The following is a 24,287-nucleotide window of genomic DNA, read 5'->3' as shown; positions in this document are numbered from 1 at the left end:
AACACTCAGAAACCAAAGGAATGGGTTCGGATGTGGTACTAAGTGAAGAAAAGGCTAAAGATTGATGGTCGAAGTCATAGTCTTGAGCATGACTAGGGCTTTCGCCTTAAGGTCATGCAGGTCATGTAGGTCATGAAACAGCCACCTACGCCTTGGTGCTCTCATGATCGTTTCGTTAAATTGGTAGACTCCCCGCACACTGCTTCTTATAACATCGATTCCCACAGGGCGTGGGATCTGCCAGCTTTTTTAGTTTCGGAACAAGGAAAGTTCTAGTGCATCTCCTACCGTAAGCTTCAGTGAAAGCGCGAACCCGATGGTTGGAAAAATTCTGCGGTTTTGTTTTTATTTTTTCCACTCTGCATCTACAACGGCGATGAGCATGGCTCAGAACCGTTAAAAAGTACAAAGAAACCACTGTAACGCAGTAGTGCATAAATATAAGTGCCTGTCCATGAAGCACGATACAGTGATGGCAAAGGGAGTGTAGAACGAGTAGTCCATGTCCATGGCCATAGTATATAGCTATCCCTGACACGCACCACCGTTACTATTTTTTTCAGACACCAACTACTACAGATTCACCAGTCAGAAATGACACCTCTGAAACTACACCTCTGCAAGAAACTACAGGTGAGTGCAATTTCCCAAGTACAACGGGGCATTCTTTCAGGCTCTCGGAATAGCAGATGCGCCAAGATTATTGCCGGGACGTAAACGAAAAGTATATAAACATTTCTGTGTGAGCTCACGGAGAATAAAACAAACATCCTTGATCAGCCAGAGTGGAGGTGATAGAAATGCATTCGTGCACATAATACTTAGTTTTAGTTATTGTGTTTCCTAAAGGTGCGGAACAATTTCAATTTAGAGTAATGAGTGTTTTGTCTATATGTAAAGTGTGGCCGCTCACAGTTCAACCAAACTTCTGCAGTTGACGTAATGAAAGTAATACGCAGAGGTAAATTTAAACTCGGTGTACATGTAGAATGTAATGTTGCTTCATATACATAACCACAGAAGTAAGGTTATGTAACGACAGAAGCATAACATGGCTTGGTATAGGTATAAGCTTGGTCTTGTTGAAATATAGGGAGAAGATATGCAGCAGAATCACTCCAATATGCACAAATTACTAAGCAAACTGTAAATCCTTGCTTTGAAACACTCTAAACCTAAAAATGTAAATTTCAGCATTTGTGACCGACAAGGGGCTCGTGTCGAAAATCGCATATTCGCGTAGAATAATAATGTCTTGACGACACGTTTTGCTTTCACTATGCTCTTTCTTCGCATGATAATTTTTACGTAGTTCCTGATGCGATATAAACAGAATGAACGGGAAACCGATGGGCTCCGAATATGGAAAATCAGGACCATATCAAGCCAGCAGGCAATGCCAAGGTAATCATAGGATAATTAGCGGTGGCCGAAATTGAAATGAAGAAAATAAGGAGGAAAAGGGATTTAAACGTAGACGAGAAGCTGACTTGTCGCCAGTAGGGACAAACTTTACTTACCTTCGCAATAGTCTTCACTGCTAAAATCAATGGCTCTGAGTGGCACTGGCTAAATTAGTACACTTAATACTCAAGTTAGTACACATAATACCTAACCTAGTGGACTGATGGCTCAATTGATGACTCAATTCAATTGGAAGTGCATCACAAGTGTAATGTGATGGTTGCGAGTTCGGTACCCACCGGCAACACGTTATCTTTTCGCTCGCTTTCATTTCCCGTTTCCTCATAATTTTCTGCATTTCCTTTTCAACCACAGCTAATTACCCCTGTGCTCTCCTTGGCTTCATTGCCTGTTGGCTTTATGTGATCATAATCTGATATAAATGCTTATTTGTATGTGATATGAGATTATTATTAGCTTTTCCTTCGTCACCTACCATAAATGTGTACGTCCTAGTGTACCACTTTTGTAGCACTTTTCTTAATGGTATGCCGTTGAGAAAAATGAAAGCATTCTGTACACCATGCTGAGCGATGCCTGGGTGGCGTCGCTTGGTTGCAGGGGTGCGCCAGAACCAAATCCAGATCCAGGTGTGCGTCTTATACTTTATCTGTATAGAAACTGCTACCGAGGATCCGCTGCGCCAAAGAGGTAACTAATTCACCTTTTCATACGTTTATCCGCAGTCCTATCCCCACAATGCCAAATCATTGCTTTATCAATGAGGTATGTCAAACTGCACGGTAATGAAGCAAAGGTTTCCTTGCATAGCGTCCGGATTTCCTGCATTTCCGTCGGTCGGTTTCTGGACAAATAAAGTTGGCCGATACCGCGATCCAAGCAACCAACAACAACCAACCAACAAGCAAACTTACCCTATTGCGGAAATGGCGGAGTCAAAACTGGGCTGATTTCAGGTAGTGACACGCTGGACCGGTCCTTTAATGCATGCACTTCCATGTGTCCTTTCAAGAGTTTTGATGCAGTGTTTAACGCTAGCCAATCCGGCACGCAGGGAAATGCTAATAGTCCTAGTAATGCTGTGGCATTACAGTCGCCTGGTCTTCTTTCCTTCCTTGCTACTTCCACTGGGTTTGGCTTGCCGTATTTCGCCGAGCAGGCATAGCGTCGGGTTTCCCACAAAGCCGTGGCGTGCCGGGAGAAAGAAGAATGATATTCACAGGGCAAAGGACATTTGCAAAGGATCAAAGATTTCTTTGCCGGATAGACTCAGCGGGAGCTTTTCGCGGTCGCCTCGGCCAAGGGGATGATGGATGGCTCATGTGTTCGTGTGAGGTGTTGAAGCGTTAAACATGCATAACTATGTTTACCGCATATCTGTACGTTCACCTCTGACCCGCACTGCCTCCTTTATCGCTCACAAAGCATCCCATTAGGATACAAGGCATAGCTGTATGTACGTTGAATAACATGACGCTATGTGAAGTTGAATTTACATTTAGGCAGAAGCTGCATACAAGTACCGGTCTTGTAAATAAGAAAATTTAATGCAGTGCGAGTCTCATTCGATAGCATTTAATAGAAAAAAAATAGAAGAAAGTTTAGCTCAACCTAAATTTAAAGAAGTGCTTTAAATTTGCAGCAATTTCTGCTTTTGCAGAGTACCATGTTCTATGCTTCCCTGACTGCAGTACAGAGGCAGTAAAGTTTTTTTTTTTTACGTCCAACGAGTGGCTTTAAAGCAAAACTATGCATCGTGTGTCTAGACTAGTCATAATGTCGACAGAGCTGTGGGATTGTAGGATAGCTTTATTTCGGCAATAAATGTAAGCAATCAGCAGATTAAGCGTAGAAAAATTTGTCAATTTCATGGGGCAAATGCAACACAGTTGTGCAATTCCTTCGGTTCTGAAAGAATTTACTGTTACAGCAGCATTCTGCCACAATGAAGACCACCATGTGTTTTTTCCTGGCCTTCTTTTCCCCGAAATAATTGCGTTTACTCATTAGTGGACAATGCGCAAGAATATAGCGATTCTAGGCTTAATATTTACGGTAGGGAAACGGTGCTCTGAGAGAATATTACAATAATATTGAGTCATGACCTAGAGAAATACATATTTACACCAACATTTAAATGCTAATAATAAATTGTGTTGTAATAGAGGAGGAACCACTTGTTAAGAAAGGTCACTTAAAATTTTTATTCTTTGTGGTCTATCTAAATTGGTGTTATGTGGCATAGTTAATTATTCTGATAAATTTGAAATATATGGACAGAGTTTATCACTGTAGTACTCACCTATCTATAAATAAGTTTGATTTCCTTACTGTAACTTCCATTTATTTACAGGAAATGTCTTGCTTTTGGAACCTTATGTTCGGAGGATGATGTATTTTTTTGAAGGTGGTCAAACGTTTTATTATTTGAATAAGTATAGTTCACGCTGTCCTGCTCATACATTATTTATTTAGTATCTTTGTTATGCTATAATGATGAAACCGCCATGTGGTTGACGTAGTAGGCTTTGAGATGTTGTGTAAAACAGTCATTATTTTTATTTGCACCATCAAGTAGGACAACGTGCAAGCGCATACCTGCCCACCAGGTCTGCAGCGGGGCCTCTGAGATTGCTTTCACATATGAAGTTTTATTATGATTTTTGAAATTGAGTGTTTATATAAATCGGTGCTTAGGCCGCAGGTCATCAGGTAGTCGCTGTGGCAACGGCTTTGGGGTTTTCAAGCTTGAAGAGTCGTTTTGAAGGCCCCCTATAGTGCCTAGAATATACGGCCTAGTGTGCCATGCACCGGCACTCCTCTAGGGGAGAGTGTTGCGTCGTTTCCTATGAACGTTTCCCTGAGCCTCGAAGGGTGCTCGTCATGGAGAGCGTGCCCTGACATGGCCGGACAGGAAAGCGCAGTAGCAGCGTTCCAACCATGTTTGCATATGCATGGTTTGCCTGAAACACACTCGTTTCGCGTTTGGAATGAGACACATGATCCAGAACGACCGTGGCATGCGTTCCTGTGCGAACTCGTCCAGGTGAAGAATTTGCAGCGTTCCAGCTCCGTTTGCGCTTTTCAACACATCCGCGAGTACGTGCAAAAATAAATTTCTGTTTGTGTGCGCTTTCAAAAACCACTATCCCAGGAAGCCCTTTCATGATTCGGCTAGGGAAGAGGCCGCAGAGGCGACTTGTGTAAGAGAGAAAGAAACAAGCAAGGGCAGGGTAGTTAGACGAACGTCTGACTAACTACCATGCACGTGTGCCACGAATACGTGGAGGCGAGCGACATCTGGCATTGGTGCAAAGAACCCAGCGGCGGTGACTTCGCGCGCGTCCTCCTCTGTGATGAGTTGCCCTACTCGGCAAGAGAACAGCCGCGCAGCCCCCACGGTCACGAAAACTCGAAGAGGTTCGCAAAGAAAAGCTTCACTTTTAAAATGACTTGAAACTTTTGAACTGTTGACCAGACCAGGTATTTTTGCTGAGTAATACCTGGTTTGATCAATAACTTCACAGCGAATATGTTGTGGCATAACGAGAACGTTATTGCCGTCTGACAAAGAGACGCTGTTTAATGAAGACTGTAGAGGCTTGCCTGACGGCACGTCTAGGATCTTACTCCAGGTGAACGCGATGATCAATGAAATGATACACACAGCACATACGACACATAAGCCACGCACACCACAGCATTCAGTGCCGTCAGGCTGTACATTTAGTGGTGTGCACTATGGTCACCTAGCAGAAAACAGGTTTGAGAATGGTGCAAGTGGGATGTTGGTGAGTCGTTCGAACTGGTAACGTAAGGCAAATGGCCCTGACGCCAATTCTCAGGAGTAGGGAAAGAAAAAATTGTAGCGAGTTAGAGAGAGAAAGAAATTGAAGTAGCACCAACGAGGCAACGCGCAGAGCGACTGCCAACGCCGTCTGCGTTGCCATAAAAGGGGCTGCGCCTAGTGGTGCCAACTTTCGCTAGACATGGAGCGGCTAGCCTCCCACGCGTTCGGCGTCGACAAGCAACAGCGTTCTTGGCACTGTGCCAACGTTGGTTAGCCTGCCTGCGTTTGTGGCATCCCAAGAACGCTGTCACTGGTAGGTACCGACGTGTAAAGCGCAAGTCACGCGAAATTTTGCGAAGGGAAGGTACCTTCGAAAATGATCGCTCGAGAATACTTTCCCCACATGCGCAGGGAAACCAAGTTAAGACCTAGCAGTTATCAAGTTAATACCTAGCAGTAGCAGCCAGTAAGACATGAAGGTAGACAGTGTCCCTGTGCCTAAGCGTTGCCCGACCGAGTGCAAACTTGCCTGTTTTGTTGTTCTTTTTTTGTTTTTTGGTTACTTCGAGCCTTACAGCGTACGTGACGCGAGCCTAAGAATTGTGTTTTCCTTCTTAGGCTGCAATTCTTCTCTCTTTCATTACTTCTCGCGGGAGCATATCGTGACTTCTGCACAGTACAGTCACTGCAGCAAATCTCGGCATGCATTTGCTTTCACCTCAGCGCAGTGCAGTATGCACAGAGAAAACCTTCGTGACATTATGGTTATGCTCATTGTTTCGCTCATTGAGGATCTTGCCAGTTTGCACTACGTAGTTCTTGTGACAAAAAAAATCAGAATAAAATAATGAACTTTCTCGGTACATGCAAGAAATTCCTGATGGTTATTTATTGTTCATGACTTTCCTCTGGTTCTGAATAAGAGGTCCGCACAATTTTGACAGCCAGTTCAGAAGCGCCGAAAAACACACCAACATCAGCTGTGTTTCATATATATTTCTGAAAATTCGCGACATACCACGGATATAAGGCTCCGCAGACACTCCTTCTTTCTTTAAAAAAACACATTAAAATTTGCATAAAGGAGCTTCTCGGCATTTCGTACCATTTTTTCCTTCAAACAAGGCGAAAACGCTTGATGATAACCTGCGTTTGCTAATCGGCTAATCTACGTGCTTCCTTTTAAAAACTAAATTGCAATATGTGCTAAGAATACTTGTTTAATGCATTGTAAAAGCATGGCTGAACGATTCCTACATTTACATGCCTTAAGTGCACCGATCGGAATGGCAAGGTGGTTGTGCTACCTGTTGGTTGGACAGGGGACCAACGAGCTAATACAGCTAAAAAATGCAGCCTGCAGTAAAAAATTAGTTAGAAAGCCTCTGAATCGGAAATAGATATGCTAGTACTAAAAGTACTAATACCTTCGTTAAACTACCGAGAATATCACTAGCTGCATTTTCAACTTCAGTTTTGTCACCATCTGAAAGAATCAGCTTCTAGAGCATCAAAGATCCCAACTGTAATATCACGAACGCTTTGTCGCGCATCTTGCGGTGTATTTCAAGGAGCGCAGATTCGCTGCGAAATCTGATGAAGCGTCTATGCTGCGCAGAAGACAGCGCGCGAGAACTAATACAGAGATGAGGAATTGCAGGATTTTGTGACCTGCGTGTCAGTGTTGCGTTCGTTTCCCTGTGAGAATAAGCAATAGAATCTTTTTCTTAAGGTCTGGGGTTTTACGTGGCAAAAGACACGATATGATTAAGAGGCACGCCGTAGTGGTAGATTCCGGAATAATTTGCAATGCACCGGTCAAGGGACTTTTTGTATTTCGCCCCCATCGAAGTGCGGCTGCAGTGGCCGGGATTCGATCCTGCGCCCTCGGGCTTAGCAGCACAATGCCAAAGCCACTACGTCACCACGGCGGGTAATTTTTTTCCTTAGGCACGTATCACATGTGATGTAAGGCTCGGCGCAAAAAAAAGTGTCGTTTCATATGTTCTCCTTTCCCTGTGTTCATAAGCCTTACATATTCCGCACTTTCCGGCAATAAGCGTGAATTCATAGTAAGCTCTCTGTTTTGTCTTGCCTGTACTGTTGTGTCGTCATTGAACTGGAAAACAGCACAAGCTTCGCATACCTTTTGAGTAACGGGATAGAGAATACTGACGGTACGATGTTCCTCCCTCAGTAAAGTAAGGATTATCACAGAAAAGCAAATTAGCTATATAGTAAGGGAAAGAAACTCACGTAATTCATATGTAACAAATCTTTATATAAGTAAATATCTTCTGTGAGAAATACGGCAAGTCGATATGCCGGTCTATTTTGAAGCCACTTCTACATTCTCTCACTCTCTTCATATATATATACACAGGGTGTCCCAGCTATAACGCCGCACGATTAAAAAAAAACAGGAACGGCGTTACGCGAAGCAAACTTAGTGCGTAATATTTCCAGTGCAGTGGAGTAGCCACCAGTAATTTTTTCGTTGCTGAGACTTAATTCGCTAATTGCAATTAATTATCTAACTCGAGAAGTACTGTCCCAATTATCAAAGTGTCAATGAGAAAATTGTAGAGCAACATGAAAAACTCCCGATACAGCTTTCTGTTGCTCAATACGTGCTACGTAAAAGTGTTTTTCCCAGCGTGAAAGAAGCCCGCGAATACACTCAAAATGCCTCGAGCGGCCAGTCACGCGCCAATTCTACGTTTACTCACGGGCTCCTTTCATACTTGGAAAAACACATTGATGTGGCATGTATTGAGCAACAGAAAGCTGTATCGGGAGTTTTTCATGTTGCTCTGCAATTTTCTATTTGTCACTTAGATAATTAGGGCAGTAGTTCTCGAGTTAGATAATTATTTACAATTAGCTAATTAAATATCAGCAACGAAAAAATTAATGACAGCAACTCCACTGCTCTGGAAACAATATGCACTAGGTTTGCTTCGCGTAACGACGTTCCCCTTTTTTAAATCGTGCTGCGTGATATCTGAGACACCCTGTATATATACACCGGCTGTGCTAAATAAGTGTAATGGAGTTTTTAAAAATCGCCTGTGGCAGGTAGAATATTCTTATCATTGAGCTGGGTTATTAGAAGTACGTGAAATCGAAACATATATTCAACTACTTACTTCGAATTGACTAATGAACTTCTTAGTTAATTACTTTACGACATTTATTGTAATTTACGAATTGTAGCCGGTGAAGTTGCGAAACGTATCCACTTGAAATGAATTTCTAGGATGACACCAGTTTCGAGATATTATTTCTCCAAAGTGTGAAGCAAAATACATGGGCGTTCCAGTTACTTTTGTGGTTCAATGTATAAAACAGCCATTTTGGTAAAAAAGTAAGTGGAACAACAGCGCATTTTGACGGCGAGCTCGATGGCGCATATAACGAAACTGGCGTCATTACGGAAATTGATTCCAAGTGGATAGGCCCGACAAGCTCACCGGCTACAATTCGTGAATTGCAATATGTGTCCCAAAGTAATTAACGAAGAAGTTAAGTAGTAACTTTTGTTAATTACTTGAGTATGTGTTTCGAGCTGATTTTTAAAAAATTCCGTAAAGCTCCATTTTGAACAGCCAGCATATATATATATGCTCGATCTGCACTACAGTGTTCTAGAAGCTTTTCTAGTGACTCACTCATCCTTCCTATGCTCTCTACTGAAGCGGCCGCTGTCGCCTGCCAATGCGCCCGCTAGAGGCGCTGCAGCAGCTTCCTCCTGAACTCGCAGTCCGCCCGCCCGTTTCGCTGTCTCGCGAGCGGGTGGTTATTTGTTCTATGCGGCAGTGGCGGTAGGTTGGCTGCAACTTCGTTGCTTGCTTCATTTCCGTGTAGTGCCTGTCTCTGCGTGTCGCCCACGTTACACACGTGTGTCCCGGGTTGGCAAAAATGCCTAATCGTCGCCGCAACTCTGTTTCGCGCCCGAGTGCCATACGGGGTACAGCCGCGTGAAAGGCGCACCGAAGGCATACTTATTCGAAGTTCCGCGAGCTGTAGAACGAAGAAAGCAGTGGGAACGGAACTTTCACCGTGCAGATAAAATATTGGATGAAACATGCGCTGTTCCGAGCTACATTTCTAGCAGCTATATACAGAGGATCACAACTATCATGCACCAAGATTTAAAAATGTTCAAATGCCATGTAGCTGGACTGAACCAAGGTAGTGCTGTTTGCTGTCGCTTGGAGACACTCCGAGTATTTCTTGCATTCCGTCTAATTACATAATTAGTCTTAACTAATTAGGCAACTTCTCAAATAATAACATTAGATTAAATGTGTCAGAAAACTGTAGAGCAACAGGAAAACCCTCGACACTGCTTTCTGTTGCTCAATACATGCTACATAAAAGTGTTTTTCCGAGCGTGAAGGAAGCCTGCGAATACAGGCAAAGTGCTTTGAGCGGCCAGTCGGGCGGCAATTTGGGTGTATTCGCGGGCTTCTCTCGCACTCGGAAAAACTTTTGTGTAGCACGTATTGATCAACAGAAAGCTGTATGGGGAGTTTTTGATGTTGATCAACAATTTTCCGATTGACTCTTTTCATGGAAATATAATATTTGAGAAGTTGATGAATTAAGTAACACTAATTATCTAATTAGGCGGAATGCTATTAAAAATCATCTGAGTATCTCCAAGTGGCGGCGAAAATTACCTAGGTTCTGTCCAGCTACGTTGCATATTTTCAATCTCGGGGCATGGTAGTTCGGACACCCCGTGTAATCAGACACTATGTGCATCTAATCGGTGGGAAGGACATGCACATTCCTCGCGGAAGGCCCCTGCTTTCGGAAGGCGCCACCCCATCGAATCTCCCGAACATGCGTGGTGGCAACGAACACACGGCTGAACTAACAACGAATGTGGTCGGTTTCACCTAACTACTCGGCCGTAATTCTTCGTGAAAGGAGTTAAGGCAGAAAAGCGAGGCAACAACCTGAGGATGAAACTCCGAAAGATGAGACCTAGGCTAAATATGCAACACAGGGGGGGGGGGGGGTCGTTGGGGATGCTGATTACCTTCTGCAGGCTGTTCTGCTACATTTTTGCAAGATGCGCCTGACTAATATGTTGTATTTGTTACTGTAAATACAGTGTTTATACATATGCTTCTGAAAAATGCCCCCCCCCCCTTGCTTGTTTCGCCCAATTTAATCTGATGCGTTGTATTGTAAGGGAGTGGTCTTGTAAAAGCGAGCATGCACGAGTGCCGTGAACAAACCAATTGAGATTGCATATCCATAATTACTGAGCGAATTGGCCTCCGAGCCTATGTGAGCGCTTGGCAAGTTTACGTTCCTGCAGCAGCGTAGTGTACCACGGCAGTTTAACGATGAAACCCGATGCGGTTAGAGCAAAGGGCATGACGAAGGTAACGGGTCAACCGTTTGCGTACGATTAGGCTGTGGCAGTGACATAGGCAAATTAAACGCCCCGCGGAAGCGTAATGATTGTAACAAAAGCTCGACACACATTCAACATCATCGCGGGAACGACGTGAAATCTTCCCCGAGCCGTCTACAGTGGTACGGAGAATCGCACTTTTTTACTCTACAAATAATTGCCCAGTCGGTAGTGCAGAAAACGGCAGTTTGCTTCGAATTGAAATGGTAAAAGCAACGCCTCCCGCTCGGCAGCCGCCGTGTCCCGGAGCGAAGCTTCAGGAGGAACTTCTTGCTGCGCCCCCTCTCGGCAGGCAACATGCCGCGCTTCAGCCCAGGCCCTCCTGTGAGCCCACTACAAAGCCTTCTAGTACACTGTAGTCTGCACTATTCTTCTTTGTGTATTAAGGTTTAACCAAACTTCATGGTCGCGCTTCAATTGACATATATTCACGCTGATCTCGCCTTCGATTACATTTGGCACTATAATATAACTCGGAGCCACGCGAACAAAAAGCGCAAAGAGTACACTGACCACTATGCAAAAGATTGTTTCAATAAACTTGATGTCTAGGCATATCGCAGATTTAGAGCACGCAGGATACAAATATTTCCAAAATTCACGACGTAATTATTTAAGTTTTGTTCTATTCGTGACCGCTTGGGGACACTTCGTTGAATCTTAATCAACGTCTTGTGGGAAGGCAGTGGTCTGTACAGGGCCGTGTTTTTTTTTAAATATTATGTAACTATCTGGATTCTCACTTGTCCCACTCGCCATATTTCCCATTTTTCTGTGAAGGGAATTAATGACCAAGGTTCACGTAATACCTATGTTTTGGAGGTCATGTACACCTCATCTCAGAGGGCATTCTTGCGCACTTACGACTAAAATAGCGGCCACATTTCGCAGGAAGCGGAACTGGTCTTTCTCCTTTTGAAAACAAACTAAGGTGATGGGAAGCTGACTTATCCAATAAAAAAGAAGCTGCAAAAGGCTAAAAACGGTTTCTGGACTATGAAGACATGGAGTATTTCAGACTATTTCGAAGTCCGAAGCATTGAACCATAACGTGTGCAACAATGCTACGTGCCGCCATAGGGTGCCTGCGTAAGTGACTGAACACATTTGTGCTGCGAATTTCTGATAGGCTGCTCGTAACTGTTATTGTGCGGTATAAACGCAGTTCTTGAACTCACTGCATATCTTCAGACTTTTGACAAAGAATTTCGGACATTGATTGAGAGGCGGGTGGAGGAGGAAATAACTTTATTGAGTCCTGAGGAACCCCTCCCCACCCACTCTTGGTTTAGTGGTCGGCAGGAGTAGTCGCGGGCCGCACCCACGTTGGGACGGGAAGCCCGTGAGCCTCTGCCCTTTCGTGAGCCCTGTGGACGGCCCGGAGCTGGGTCTGGTGGTCGTCGCTTCGCAGGGCGTCCTCCCAGTCTTCTTCTTTAGTGAACATGGATAAATTTCACGTGCTATTCGCGGTGAATAACGTGGAGTTATTGACTTGTATTGCACCGGCAATTTTTATCACAAGCGCCGTATTTTGCATCTCGCAGTGATCACTAATCTGAAGTGATCATTCTTTCTCGCAATGCTAACCACTTCTCTCTATGAATACTTTATTCTCAAGACTACCTCAGAAAAGAACCAAGTTTCCGGCCTCATGGCTTGCATTGATGACGCACTGCCATTAAAGGCCGTCGTTATTGGCCACATTTGACAAGAACCTTGACTCCTACTTAGTACAATATTTGTACTTCTCTTGTTAATGTATATTTCAAGGAGCTGAAATTTGTAGGCATGAACATGACGTGCCACGCGCCTCCCCACGTAACGCCCTTTGGACCCTGAGGGTAGTGCAATAAATAAATATACGAATATTATTTATTGATCGCGCGCTTTCACGCAGCGACTGGACAAGATATCTCAACACGAGACTGGTTAACTGTAATTGTGACCCCGACCATCTGACCTCTGTTCATTCACTTCGGCTCAGCCACCACACTGCGTTTGCGTATGTGCAGTGGCCACAGCGGCGCCAACGACCACATCTACCACCGTAAGCCCGGTGCCGAAGCTCTCCAACGTGTCGGCACCCTGCTCCGAGCGGCTGGGGACATTCATGCGTCGCGTTCTGCGTGGCTTCCCTTCCCGTCTACCCGAGCTCTGGGAATTCCGGCGCCGAAGATTTCTGCGGGCAGCGGTTGTCGGTGGCCTGCCACAACTGGGTGTAGAACGCATGCAGGTGCTGAAATATTCCATTGAAATCGGTATGCGCATTGTAATTGCCATCGGTAGTTGATATTTAAGGTAACTGAACAAAGGTAACTGAATCGAATTGAATTTACTGAAAAGAATGTGTGCATGCGAATTCATTGATTGTACCGCCGAAGCTGTGTGGCTTGTGCGCATGAATGAGTGGACTGTAGATTTAATCCAATAGTTGTGGAAAAAATACAAACTCTTATTGTAGAAGCATGACTGCGAGAGAGGTAGCGGTGTGCTGTTTTACAGAGAGCTACAGATTAGCTGTTGTGCAGCGCAACTAATGATAGGTGAGTAAATTCATTCTTATCCACATTCAGCCTAATAGGTATGCGTCTAAAGTCACTCCTGCCTCTGTATTTGGCACTGCGTAATCTTGTGAACTCTTCATACATGTTTTGTTATCCCTGATCCCTAATTTGTTTGACACTGCTCCTTTCCTTTTTTTTTCAATAAGTATACGACAAGCTACCTTAGCATGATGTTAGCATGTCTACATATCTGCCACTTGACGTGACAGACACGCACAAATTGTTTTGTTGAGCAGAGCAGAGGAGCGACATCCATCGTTTTATATTTTACTGGGTACCCATAAACTTGAAGTTAGAGGTAGTGTGGTCGTAGGCTTATGCACAAAGTCGCATACAAGGTTGTAATGATATTGGCGTGGTCAATTATGCCGGTGGTCTCGTACCGAGAAACGATAAATATAGAAAAAATATTCACCAAGTAGGAAATGACTAATCAGGAGCATCAAGCTGTTCTATGTTAAGAACACATAACATTTGCGTAGCCGATTGCGCCGGTGGTTTCATAACAAAAAACACGCTAAATTTAATAAAACATTTCACCAAGCAGGAAATTACTCATTAGGACCATACAAAAATTTATGTGATTAAAACTTATGGTATTTCCGTAGTCAGCTATGCCGGTGGCATCATACCGAGAAACACATCAAAAATGTGAAAAACTTTCACCAAGAAGGAAATCAGTAATTAGGAGCATACGAGGTGTTTTATGTTAACACACCAACCTCAAGCTACCTTAACATGGTTATAGCGTGTTCACCTATCTGCCACTTGGTGTGACGAACACGCGCAATTGATGTAATGAGGTGAGGAAAGAGACGACATCCATCGTTTCAGTCTGTCTACAAAAAACGTGGACGTAGAGGTCGTTTAGGGGTAGGTTTATACATAAAGTTGCACATAAGGTTGTAATAATATTTGCGTAGTCAATTATGCCGGTGGTCGCATACCAAGAAACACGCTAAATAGTATCAAAATATTTCAACAAGAAGGAAATCACTATTTAGGAGCATGCGAGCTGTTTTATGTTAAGAAAACAGCAAAGCGAATAATAGTACGTCTGTGGGGAAGCTGGACAAAGAAATACGTATCGATAGTAAAGATGCAATACGTTTAAAAATAGGCAGGTGAGGTGCTAAAATTTTTGAGGTAATAGAACCGAGACGCAGTAACCCTGACGTACGTGCATTAACAAGCAAACTGAATACATTCGCAGGTGAACTGCAATTTGAGCTCAGCGCACACAACGTGGAACGTGCGGCTCCGTGCCCAGCTCGATGGTATCTGTAACCTGGGCATCACGGGCCTACCACGGATGTACCTGCGCTTCACAGGACCGGTGGTCGCCAATGCGCGCTTTGGGGCGTGTAAGTATATGACTAAGTTCATCTCTTGCTCTGATTGCATGGTTCGATGTTCTAGTAGCATAAAGAACTAGTTTTTCGCAGTTGCACTTGCTGCAGGCATAACTATTTATCTTCGAGAAAATTGAGCGGCTCTATCATGTGTTTGATCTCATGCGGAGGACTACTAGAACGCACATGTTTGCCATATCCGAGAAGGCTTACACATCATTAGGAATCCAACTTGACATGATCATATTATAGCTTATCCAAACCACGTGAGTGGGCACTTTGGTGGAACTGTCATGTGTGAAAGGCAAATGATCGATGACCCTTTCGTGCACACGCAAGCTCTCTTTGCCAGCTAGTGAACTTCACTGCGGCCTTATTTAATGTTAGTGCGTTAAACGATTCACATGAGCGAATTAGGGAACTGATGGACACACTCAACAAGATGCGAACTACCGTGTGTCATGGTATACTGTGCACATAGGTGTTCTACAAATAAACACCAAACGCACCATTACGTATAAGAAAGAGGCCATTGTTTATAAAACAAAATGAAGGAAGCAGTAATCACGGAAAGCTTGATTGAAATTTGCTTTATTTTGCAGGCCAGCACACATGCATTTATTACATACATACGTACACGCGATCCATACGTACGGACTAATCGCAGGATGTGAACGTGGTCAGCGGGATCCTTTCTCACATGAACTTCTGCCATCGCTATGCCAAAACCACGTCCTCGTACCTGAAGAAAATTTGCGCTGGTGGTTGACTAATTAGGCGGTATATCGGAATTTCGTTGCAGGAAGGCAGTTAGGTGCTTGCTCAGGACCTATAAACATGCTAAATATCTCTCCAAGTGCTGGCTGTGAGCAAATACCTGCAAACCACATTATTAATATATTCTTGCACGATAGCGTTATTTGGCTAAAAATTAAAAATGAGCAAGATGCATTCTTTGCGTTCAATCTGAAACCGAAAAACTATTCTATGAAATATTCTAGTACGGAGCCGTGAGGTCACTTTAAAATTGCCAGGCACATTTCAGTTTAGCGGACCTTATGTGGTCTGTTGGGACTGATTGACGAGATCATTGTAGCCCTTTCTTGACGCAGTCGCTGAAGGCTTATACAGTTATATCAGTTTTTCATGCAGAACACTCTGATTGCGAATAACATTCTTGGCGTTGTCAGACAAGCTTTATTTTCGGCTATCTAAATTTTTAACATAAAGTACGGACCAGTCCATTATATAGTGCAGTCTAAAAATGTAGGCTGATCCCGAAGGTACCACTAGCACTGTGCAGCACGACTAGACGAGGACAGAGCAGAAAATGACACACAAAGCGCTACACACCTTTCCAACTCAGCTTCAGGGACTCGCTTGGACATTTGTCGCAACACTGCCAAACGTTCAGAAGCAAACCTCATTGGCTCAACGACCCATTCGCGGAGGCCATTTTTCGATGGGGCGAAATGCAAAAAAAAAAAATGACCCCACATTGGGTCCAGGTTAGAGACATCAGGTCGTCAAAATTAATCCTGAGTCCCCCAATACGGCGTGCCTCATAATGACATCGTGCTTGTGGCACGGAGAACCCCAATTATTTATTTTCTTTTTATATAGAATGAACTCCAAACGGATAGCAGAGTCTGAAAATGTGGGCTTCATCTAGCTCATGGCGTTCTTCAACTATTAAAAAATTGTCGCAGTTCCGCCCGAAAGGCGAAGCATCAATAGCGATAGCAAATAAGTTGAGAGCGACACGGAGTTAGGATAGTAGTTTTATCAGCTGTATAAACTTGGACATGCAGCAGCATCAACAACGCGCAGAACTGTTGTCGGCGCCGTCGGCGTTTTGCCGTGCACGCACCGAACGTGCGCGGCGTTGGTGGCTGTTGCCGGTGCGTCTGGGGGCGTCTCGGAGGTTCTCGACGGGATCAGAATGGGACACTCGTCGAGCTGCGTCGGAAATCTTACCCACCTTCTCACCTCGCAACCTTTTTATATAATTACGCATTTGGTGCCGCAGCTAAACGTCGCCTCCCCTCCCTCCCTCCCTCCCTCCCTCCCATCCCCCCACGGCCTTTCGCGCGACGGAAAAAGTCGCGTTTGCTTTCTGTAAATGGTGATTGTAAAGGAGGAAAGAGACGCTTAATTCTGCAGCCCTTCACGGAGCACGGCGCCGAACGCGCGTTTGCTCACCGACGTGCGTTCGCTCCCCGTGAAAGCGCGCGTCCCTCGCATCCTTTCTCTCGCACAAACAGCGTCCGGAGCGTGGCGACGATTTCATCACCGTTGACGTCATACGGAACCTCACGGCGACGGCGACGGCAAAAATCCGCTTTGGAGTGTCCATATAACTGCTATCGCAATAAAATGTCTCTGTTGCTGGGCGGTATATAAACCACATCACATAGGTTCTACAAGCACAGCACCCCGACGCTTAAGCGCACTGCGTCACGAGCACCCAACGAGAGGAAGTGATTATTTCTCAATTTTCGCATGAGGGAGGAGCACCGGTGCGCCATGCATCTCGGAGGCAACTGCTTGACTTCACAGGCATGCAGCTATATGGCGAAGCGTGTTCAGCGAGAAGTGCAAGGGAGGCGCCCGGCGGGAGTACACACACCATACTTGACGCGGTTGGGTACTTGGAAAGTCATCGTAGATAAGTTCTGCCCGAATTTTATTGCGACAGCAATTATATGGACACTCCAAAGCGGATTTCTGCCTTCGGCGTTGGCGTCGTTGTCGCCGTCGCCATGAGGACGACAACGACGATGAAATCGTCGCCGCGATCCGGCGGCACCACCTAGAACTAGGTGGTGTTGGCTCCGGACGCTGTATGTGCGAGTGAAAGGGCTCGAGGGAGCGACTTCACGTCGGAGAGCAAACGCGCGTTCTGCCCCGTGCTCCCTGAAGGGCTGCAAAATTAAGCGTCTCTTTCCTCCTTTACAATCACCATGTATAGAGAGCAAACGCGACTTCTTCTGTCGCGCGAAAGGCCGTGGGGGTGGTGGTGGTGGTGAAAAACATTTATTTGTACGACAAAACGTACGAGGAGGTATGCTCGGGACGACCCTGAAGAGGCCGCCCCTTACAAACACTAGGTGGAGTCCCTAGTACGGGACCCCAGTGGCAGTAGCCGCCGCCTGGGCGCGCTTAACCAGGGCTTTTTGGGCCCGTAGGTCTGAGCAGCCAAGCAGGGCAGCCTCCTAGTCCTCCCGGGTAGGGTTGGGTAAGGGGGAAAAGGCAGGGTTGGATGGGCAGTGCGGGCAAGCACTTCTCCGCACAGTGCAGGCAAGCTCCAGTAAAGGCCGGATCGAAATGTTTAAGAGCCGCCGGGCACAGCATAGTGTTCGTGAAGAAACGGAGCAGGAGACGCTCCTCCTCCTTTTTGAGGCCTCTACACGGGCGGGGGTAGAGTTCGTGGCCGGATTGATAATAAGCTGTAATTTCTGTATACGAGTAGATTGGGTTTGGGGTGGAGTCCTGAACGGCGGGGTCAGAGAAATAAGGAGCCCGGTGAGAAAGCGCGCGGGCGGCAGCATCCGCTGCCTCATTTCCCTCTAATCCCATGTGAGCAGGAGCCCAAACGACGTATCGGGGGTCGGGGTCCCCGGTTCGGCAGCTGAATTGAAGGACGCGATAGGCCAGGAATGGTATCTGACCCTGCTCGTAGTTCCGACAGGCCCCTCACGAGTCGGTAATGATGGTTTGAGAGCGAGAATCGGCTGCAGCCAACGCGATGGCGACTTCCTCCGCATATGTTATGTCTCTAGCGCGAAACCTAAGGCCGTTAACTGTTTTGCCTTCGTGGACCACCGCGGCCGTAAACCATCCCCCATGGTGTGGGCCGGTGGCATCGACGTAGAAAACGCCGGGTTTGGAATCATAATGGCGCGCCAGGGCCTCCGCCCGAGCCAGGCGTCTGCCATCATGGTGTGTGCATGCCATGTTCCGGGGAAGAGGGCGCACGTGCAGGGCATCGCGCCATTCTTGTGGCGTACGTACGCGCTCTTCCATCTGTCTGAGAGGTTGGAGGTGTAGTCGGGCAAGGAGGCGGCGACCCGACAGTGTCCGAGAAAGACGTGTGATTTGGTTGGTAAGATGAGCTTCCTTGAGCTCCCGATACGTATTCACCATCCCCAGGCCAAGAAGGCGCTTGTTAGAGGTGCTGACCGGGAGATCAAGGGCCCGCTTAATCATCTTTCGGAGGATGACCTCAAGGGCGTCCTCCTCATGCTTGCGGAGATGGAGGTATGGAGTCGAATACAAGATTCGACTAGTCACAAATGCATTAGCCAGCCGCAAGGCATCTTTGCATCTGAGACCCCCGCGCTTGTTGGAAACCCGGCGGACCATGCGGCCCACCTGGTCCCCCACCTTCCGCAGCTTCCCTAGTGTTGTGTCGGACCGGCGGTGTTGGTTGATGAAAAGTCCGAGGACTCTAATTTCGTGTTGTTCAGGGATTCGACCATACTCTAGAGAGAGAGCAATTTTGGACGTGCATTTGGGCGAGGGGCGGAGATGCACGAATTAAGACTTTTGGGGGCAACATTGGAGGCCACAAGCATGAGCATATCGGTCCACTATGGTCGCCGCTTGCTGCAGGTTGTCCTGCATGTCTCCCAAAGAGCCTTGCGTGGCCCAGATGGTGATGTCGTCCGCGTAGAGTGCGTGTTGCACATCCCGGGACAGCCTCCAGCTGGGCAGGCAAGTTCTTCATGGCCAGATTGAACAATAGGGGGGAGAGGACAGCGCCCTGTGGTGTACCTCTGGACCCTAGAGTGTATGGGCCATGTTCGGTGTCCTGTATGTGCAAGTATGCGTGTCTCTGTGTTAGAAATTGTAAGACGTACTGAAACGCGTTACGCCCGCAGTTGGTTTGAGAGAGATGAATTAGGATGATTTCATGAGTGACGTTGTCGAATGCTCCATTAAGGTCCAAGGCCAGAACCACCTTGTCGTTATGGGGGCATTCGATGGGGTATAGGTCTTCCCGATTAAGTTGGAGGAGCACATCCTGTGCGGATCTGTGGGGGCGAAACCCGAACATGGTGTCCGCAAATGCGTTATGGTATTCCATGAAAGTAGACAACCGGTCCCGCACCATCGTCTCCATTAACTTGCCCACACAAGAGGTGAGAGAGATGGGGCGGAGGTTGTCCGGATTTACTGCTTTGCCAGGTTTAGGAATAAAGGTGACAAGTGCTGTCTTCCAATCGATAGGGATGGGCACTTCTCCCAGCCAGATAGAATTGAAGTATGCCAACAGTGAATTGTAAGTCGAGTCTGGTAGGTTTGCCAGGAGCTTGACTGTAATTTTGTCCCGTCCGGGTGCAGTGCCACGTTTCATTTTGGCCAGGGCTGCCTTCAGGTCATGGAGCTGGAAAGGTTGATCCAGCTCGGCATTCTCAGAGCCTGCATATGAGTATGCCGTCCCTCGGGTATCCTGGGTAGTGCACAGGTATTGGTCCCTGAGCTTGTGGGCTAGCTGAGTTGTGTTACCAGCAAAGCCGTGGATGGCGCGCTGCAAGTGTTTCTGCGTGCACTGGCCGTGGGGGGACGCGAGGGAGGGCGGGAAGGCGACGTTTAGCTGCGGCACCAAATGCGTATTTATATAAAAACGTTGCGCGGCGAGAAGGTGAGTAAGATTTCCGACGCTGCTTGACGAGTGTCCCATTCGGTTCTCGTCGAAAACCTCCGAGGCGCCCGCCCCCAGAGGCACCGGCAAAAGTCACCAATGCCGCGCGCGTTCGTTGCTAACGCGGGCAAAACGCCGACGCCGTCGGCAACAGTTCAGCGCGTTGCTGGTGCTGCTGCATGTCCAAGTTTATACAGCCGATAAAACTACTATCCTTAATAGGTATAGCTCTCTACTAATTTGCTATCGCAATTGATGCTTCGCCTTTCGGGTGAAACTGCGACACGATTTTTAATTAGAACGGTCACATCTAGACACATTATATTTTCGCAGATAGGCTACATGGCGAGGCAAACTGTAGCATCGAAAGAAATTGCAGCAATAATTTGACGAAATAACTAGGAAGTAGGAAATAACTTTTCAGATTACTACTAACTCTTTAGGGTGCATGTCCCACTTGCCAGATTAAAAGCGAGGAGTAGTAAAGTCATGCACGCGTTGCAGGAGTCCTAAGACTAGCACCACTTTCGAGGTATGAGACCGGATAAAATGCGTTGACGTTCCTTTTAGAATTGTCCCCAACAGTTCGAGGAACACTCCTGAGAAAATGCAAAGTGGAACGCCACTGTACTACGTAACACATTTTAGGGTCGGATATCTTAAAACTGGTGCGAGTGTTAGGATTTCAAAGCACAGCCGACTTCACTTCTCCTCAGCTTCCACTGCGCAATTAAAAAAAAAAATTTCGCACATTTTAGTTACTTGATATATTGAGCATTTTCTTACTGCTATGCCCACCGAGCACGTAGCCTATCAGCCACAACGACGGATGTCTAAATATGTCAGTTTCAAAGGCTTCGGAACAAAATAGTCACAGGCCTGCGCGGCACACGCAGCACAGCCACAGCGTAAGCTGGTGGAGCGGCTCAAAAGTAGCTCCAATTTCGCCACTACGCACTCCAGGATCTTCGTGACAAAGTCTCTTCGCCTCGTTTTGACAAGAACGATCTGAACTGTCTGCCCGGCGTCGACGGCAAGCTGCGGCTTGTAATGCTCTCTGCACAGCAGTCTGCTGAGCCCGATGATGCCTCGTTCTAGATGCGCCCGTAGCTCTACGATTCGCTTCTTCAGCAGCGTTTCGTACCTTGCGAGGATACGCCATAACTTGTATCGAAGAGGTATCCAGAATAGGTGGCGCACATCTCACGTCGGAATTGCGTTGATTGCACGCCTCGTCTGAATCGCATCTTGTCGTCTGCGCCTGCGCACGCTGCGTTTGGAGGCACCTAGACTAGATGGCGCCAACATACTGGCGGAGGCTGGGGATCGCGTTTTTTATGGCGCGCCTCGTCTGCATCGCATCTCGTCGTCTGCGCCTGCGCACGCTGCGTTTGCAGGCGCCTTACCTAGATGGCGCCACCATACTGGCGGAGGCTGGGGTCGTCCAATGGCAGCGGCGGTGGCGGCGACCATCGCGAACCGGAACGGCTATTGAAATGAGCCCATAACAGCTTACGCTGTAAAAGAAACACCGTGTAATATATTGCTACCTGGTGTTTCTTAGGCTTGCTTACAAGCGATGACGACGAAGACGTAGGCTACGCGTTAGCTGGACACCGATATTTCCTGTCGTGTATTCCTCTAAGTAAAGCTTTTGTTCTGCTCTGAGGTGTGGCAAAAACTGGTGGAAGTGCTCAGTATGAATTAGAGTTTGTTCGCGAAACACTACCCAATATTAAGAAACAAGGAGCACATATTTGTAAACAATTATTTGAGATGAGTACATGAAAATCTAGCAGTGCTTCTTGTATTGTACATGACCATTATGGCTACATTATAATGCAGGCAGCGACTTATTTGTTCCTGTATGAAGGGAAAATACAATCTGCATACTTATCCCCATATTGTGTTCCTCTACTCAACATTCCTCCTTTTCTCAAGAAAGCGAATCGTGACACCACCCCTCGAGAGGTGGGATCAGTGCGCTTCAATGACACATCTGAGCAATTCTTGAGAAGCGGAGGGTCTTCAGCGAAGGCGTGGCGCGTTAGTCATTCAGGTCTAGTATATAAGGTGCTTCGACTGAATGATCGTTTTCAGAACCCAACCTCTCGGGGTGTTGAGCTGAGAAACTAAGCGGACAATTCGTGTGAGTTCTAACAGGCAGCCTTACTTCACTTAGCGAAATTGAAATTATTGTGTCACAACAACATAGAAATATCACTAAAACAACCGTAGTGTTAAATACCGACCATGCATGTCCTCCTGCACATCTGTGGTATAACGCCACTTGCAATTGGTTGACTTTGTGCACGCATTGTAATTTATTGCAAAATGAAACAAAACGGTTACTTCTGCAAATTTAGTGTGCATTAAGGGATGCAGAATAATTATCATCCATCCGTGTCTGAATACCCCAAAAAGGAAAACAAACCTTCAAAGAACACCTGTTAACCGCCGTTCCTTATCATATTCATCACCACCAGCTCATTTTTATGTCGAATGTAGGACGAAGCCTCTCCCACTGATCTCTAATTACGCCTGTCTTGCGCTACGTGATTCTAAATTGCGCCTCGAAATGTCCTAATTTCATCGTCCCACCTAATTTTCTGCCGTCTTCGATGTGTGTACCTTCCCTTGGTACCCATTCTGTAACTCTAGTGATCCACCGGTTATGTGCCCAACGCATTACATGGCCTGCCCAGTTCAATTTTTTTCTCTTAGTGTCAGCTAGGATATCGGCTATAGCCGCTCAGTGGCTGATCCACACCGCTCTCTTCCGGTTTCTTAACCTTACACCTAACAATTTTCGTTCCATCGCTCTTTGTGTGGTCGTTGAGTTGTTCTCGATCTTCCTTGTTGACCTCCAAGTTTCTGCCCCCCATGTTATTACCGGCAGAATACAATGACTTTACACTTTTCTTTTCAACAATAGTAAGCTTTGAGTCAGGATTTGATAATGCCTGCCGTATGCACTTCAACCCATCTGTATTATTCTGTAGATGTCCTTCTCATTCATTAGGGTCACCTGTGAGTATTTGACCTAGATAAACGTTCTCCTGCACAAACTTTAAAGACTGACTGGTGGTCATAAATAATCTTTGTCTGGTGCATAATAATCCTGAACCCTACTCTTACTCTTTCTTGTTAAGGAACTCAATTCTTTTGTTGCAAAGGGTCTCTATAGTCGGGTGTAGACGCTTTCTTATGGGACAATAACACCTGGATGTAAATCCTATCAAGTTATTCGGTCCTATTATTTATTCTTAGAGCGTGTTATTGATGCACTGTCATTTGCTACTGATACATTGCAGCTCTGTCAGACGACTCAAAGCCTCAGCTAGACGATCTGCAGATCTTGTCGGCTGACGTACAGGAGATCCACTACCAGAGTGTGTTGGGCTTCGAGCAGCCATTCGTGGAACGAGCTTCCAAGTACCTCCTCCAGAGAGCGCTGCGCGAGGAAGTACTCGGGCCCCTTCGAGAGGCCATCAACGCCGAGATCGAGAACCCAAGCCCTGAGCCGCCAGCCACAACTGAAGAAACCGCTTTTCCTTGACAGATGCACTTCATCGTAGCTGTGCCATAAATGAATAAATTATTTATTAGCTATTGTACAGAAGACTGAACAGCAGACATTAAAAAATTCCGCCTCCATTCCACCCCATTAAAGTCTATGTACAGCGAAGCTATTGCTGGTGTTAGACAAGCCCTACCACCTCAAGCGACGGACGTCACGCGCGCATGCGCGTGTGCGGAATTGTAGTATACATCATCATTCTTCTAGGCCCTCCACCAAGTAATAGTGCCTTATTGAACTAAATAAATGTTTCAAAGTAAACTGCGTCCGAAAATGCGTAAAGTACGACTAACACACAAGCTGCAGAAATGATAGCTTCGGATTGTTATTGGAATACACGAGAAAACTTGAATATGTTACGCTAGAAAGCAAAATACAAAGCCAGCGGCCGTTTGAGATCTGTCTGAATGCCAGCGGCGGCTAGGTGGTGGTACCGTTTTGGACAGTGTTTGCCATAATGTCGATTATGGTCGCAGCACACGCTTTGCGACTGAT

At 46.2% G+C, this 24,287-nt stretch overlaps 1 protein-coding gene across 1 annotated transcript; it reads left to right on the top strand.

The window, feature by feature from the left end:
* Window positions 1–567: 567 nt before the first annotated feature.
* LOC119454359 (uncharacterized) lies at window positions 568–23,771 on the top strand. The gene is made up of 4 exons (XM_049668033.1): window positions 568–633; window positions 12,662–12,882; window positions 14,427–14,577; window positions 23,527–23,771. The coding sequence occupies exons 2-4, from the start codon at window positions 12,760–12,762 to the stop codon at window positions 23,769–23,771; spliced, it is 519 nt and encodes a 172-aa protein (XP_049523990.1). The 5' UTR covers window positions 568–633; window positions 12,662–12,759.
* The last annotated feature ends 516 nt before the right edge of the window (window positions 23,772–24,287 follow it).

This window comes from Dermacentor silvarum, chromosome 5 (genome assembly GCF_013339745.2).
Source record: "Dermacentor silvarum isolate Dsil-2018 chromosome 5, BIME_Dsil_1.4, whole genome shotgun sequence".
Taxonomy (NCBI): domain Eukaryota; kingdom Metazoa; phylum Arthropoda; class Arachnida; order Ixodida; family Ixodidae; genus Dermacentor; species Dermacentor silvarum.
The sequence above is the reverse complement of the archived record's forward strand: the minus strand, read 5'-3'. Positions and strand labels throughout refer to the sequence as shown.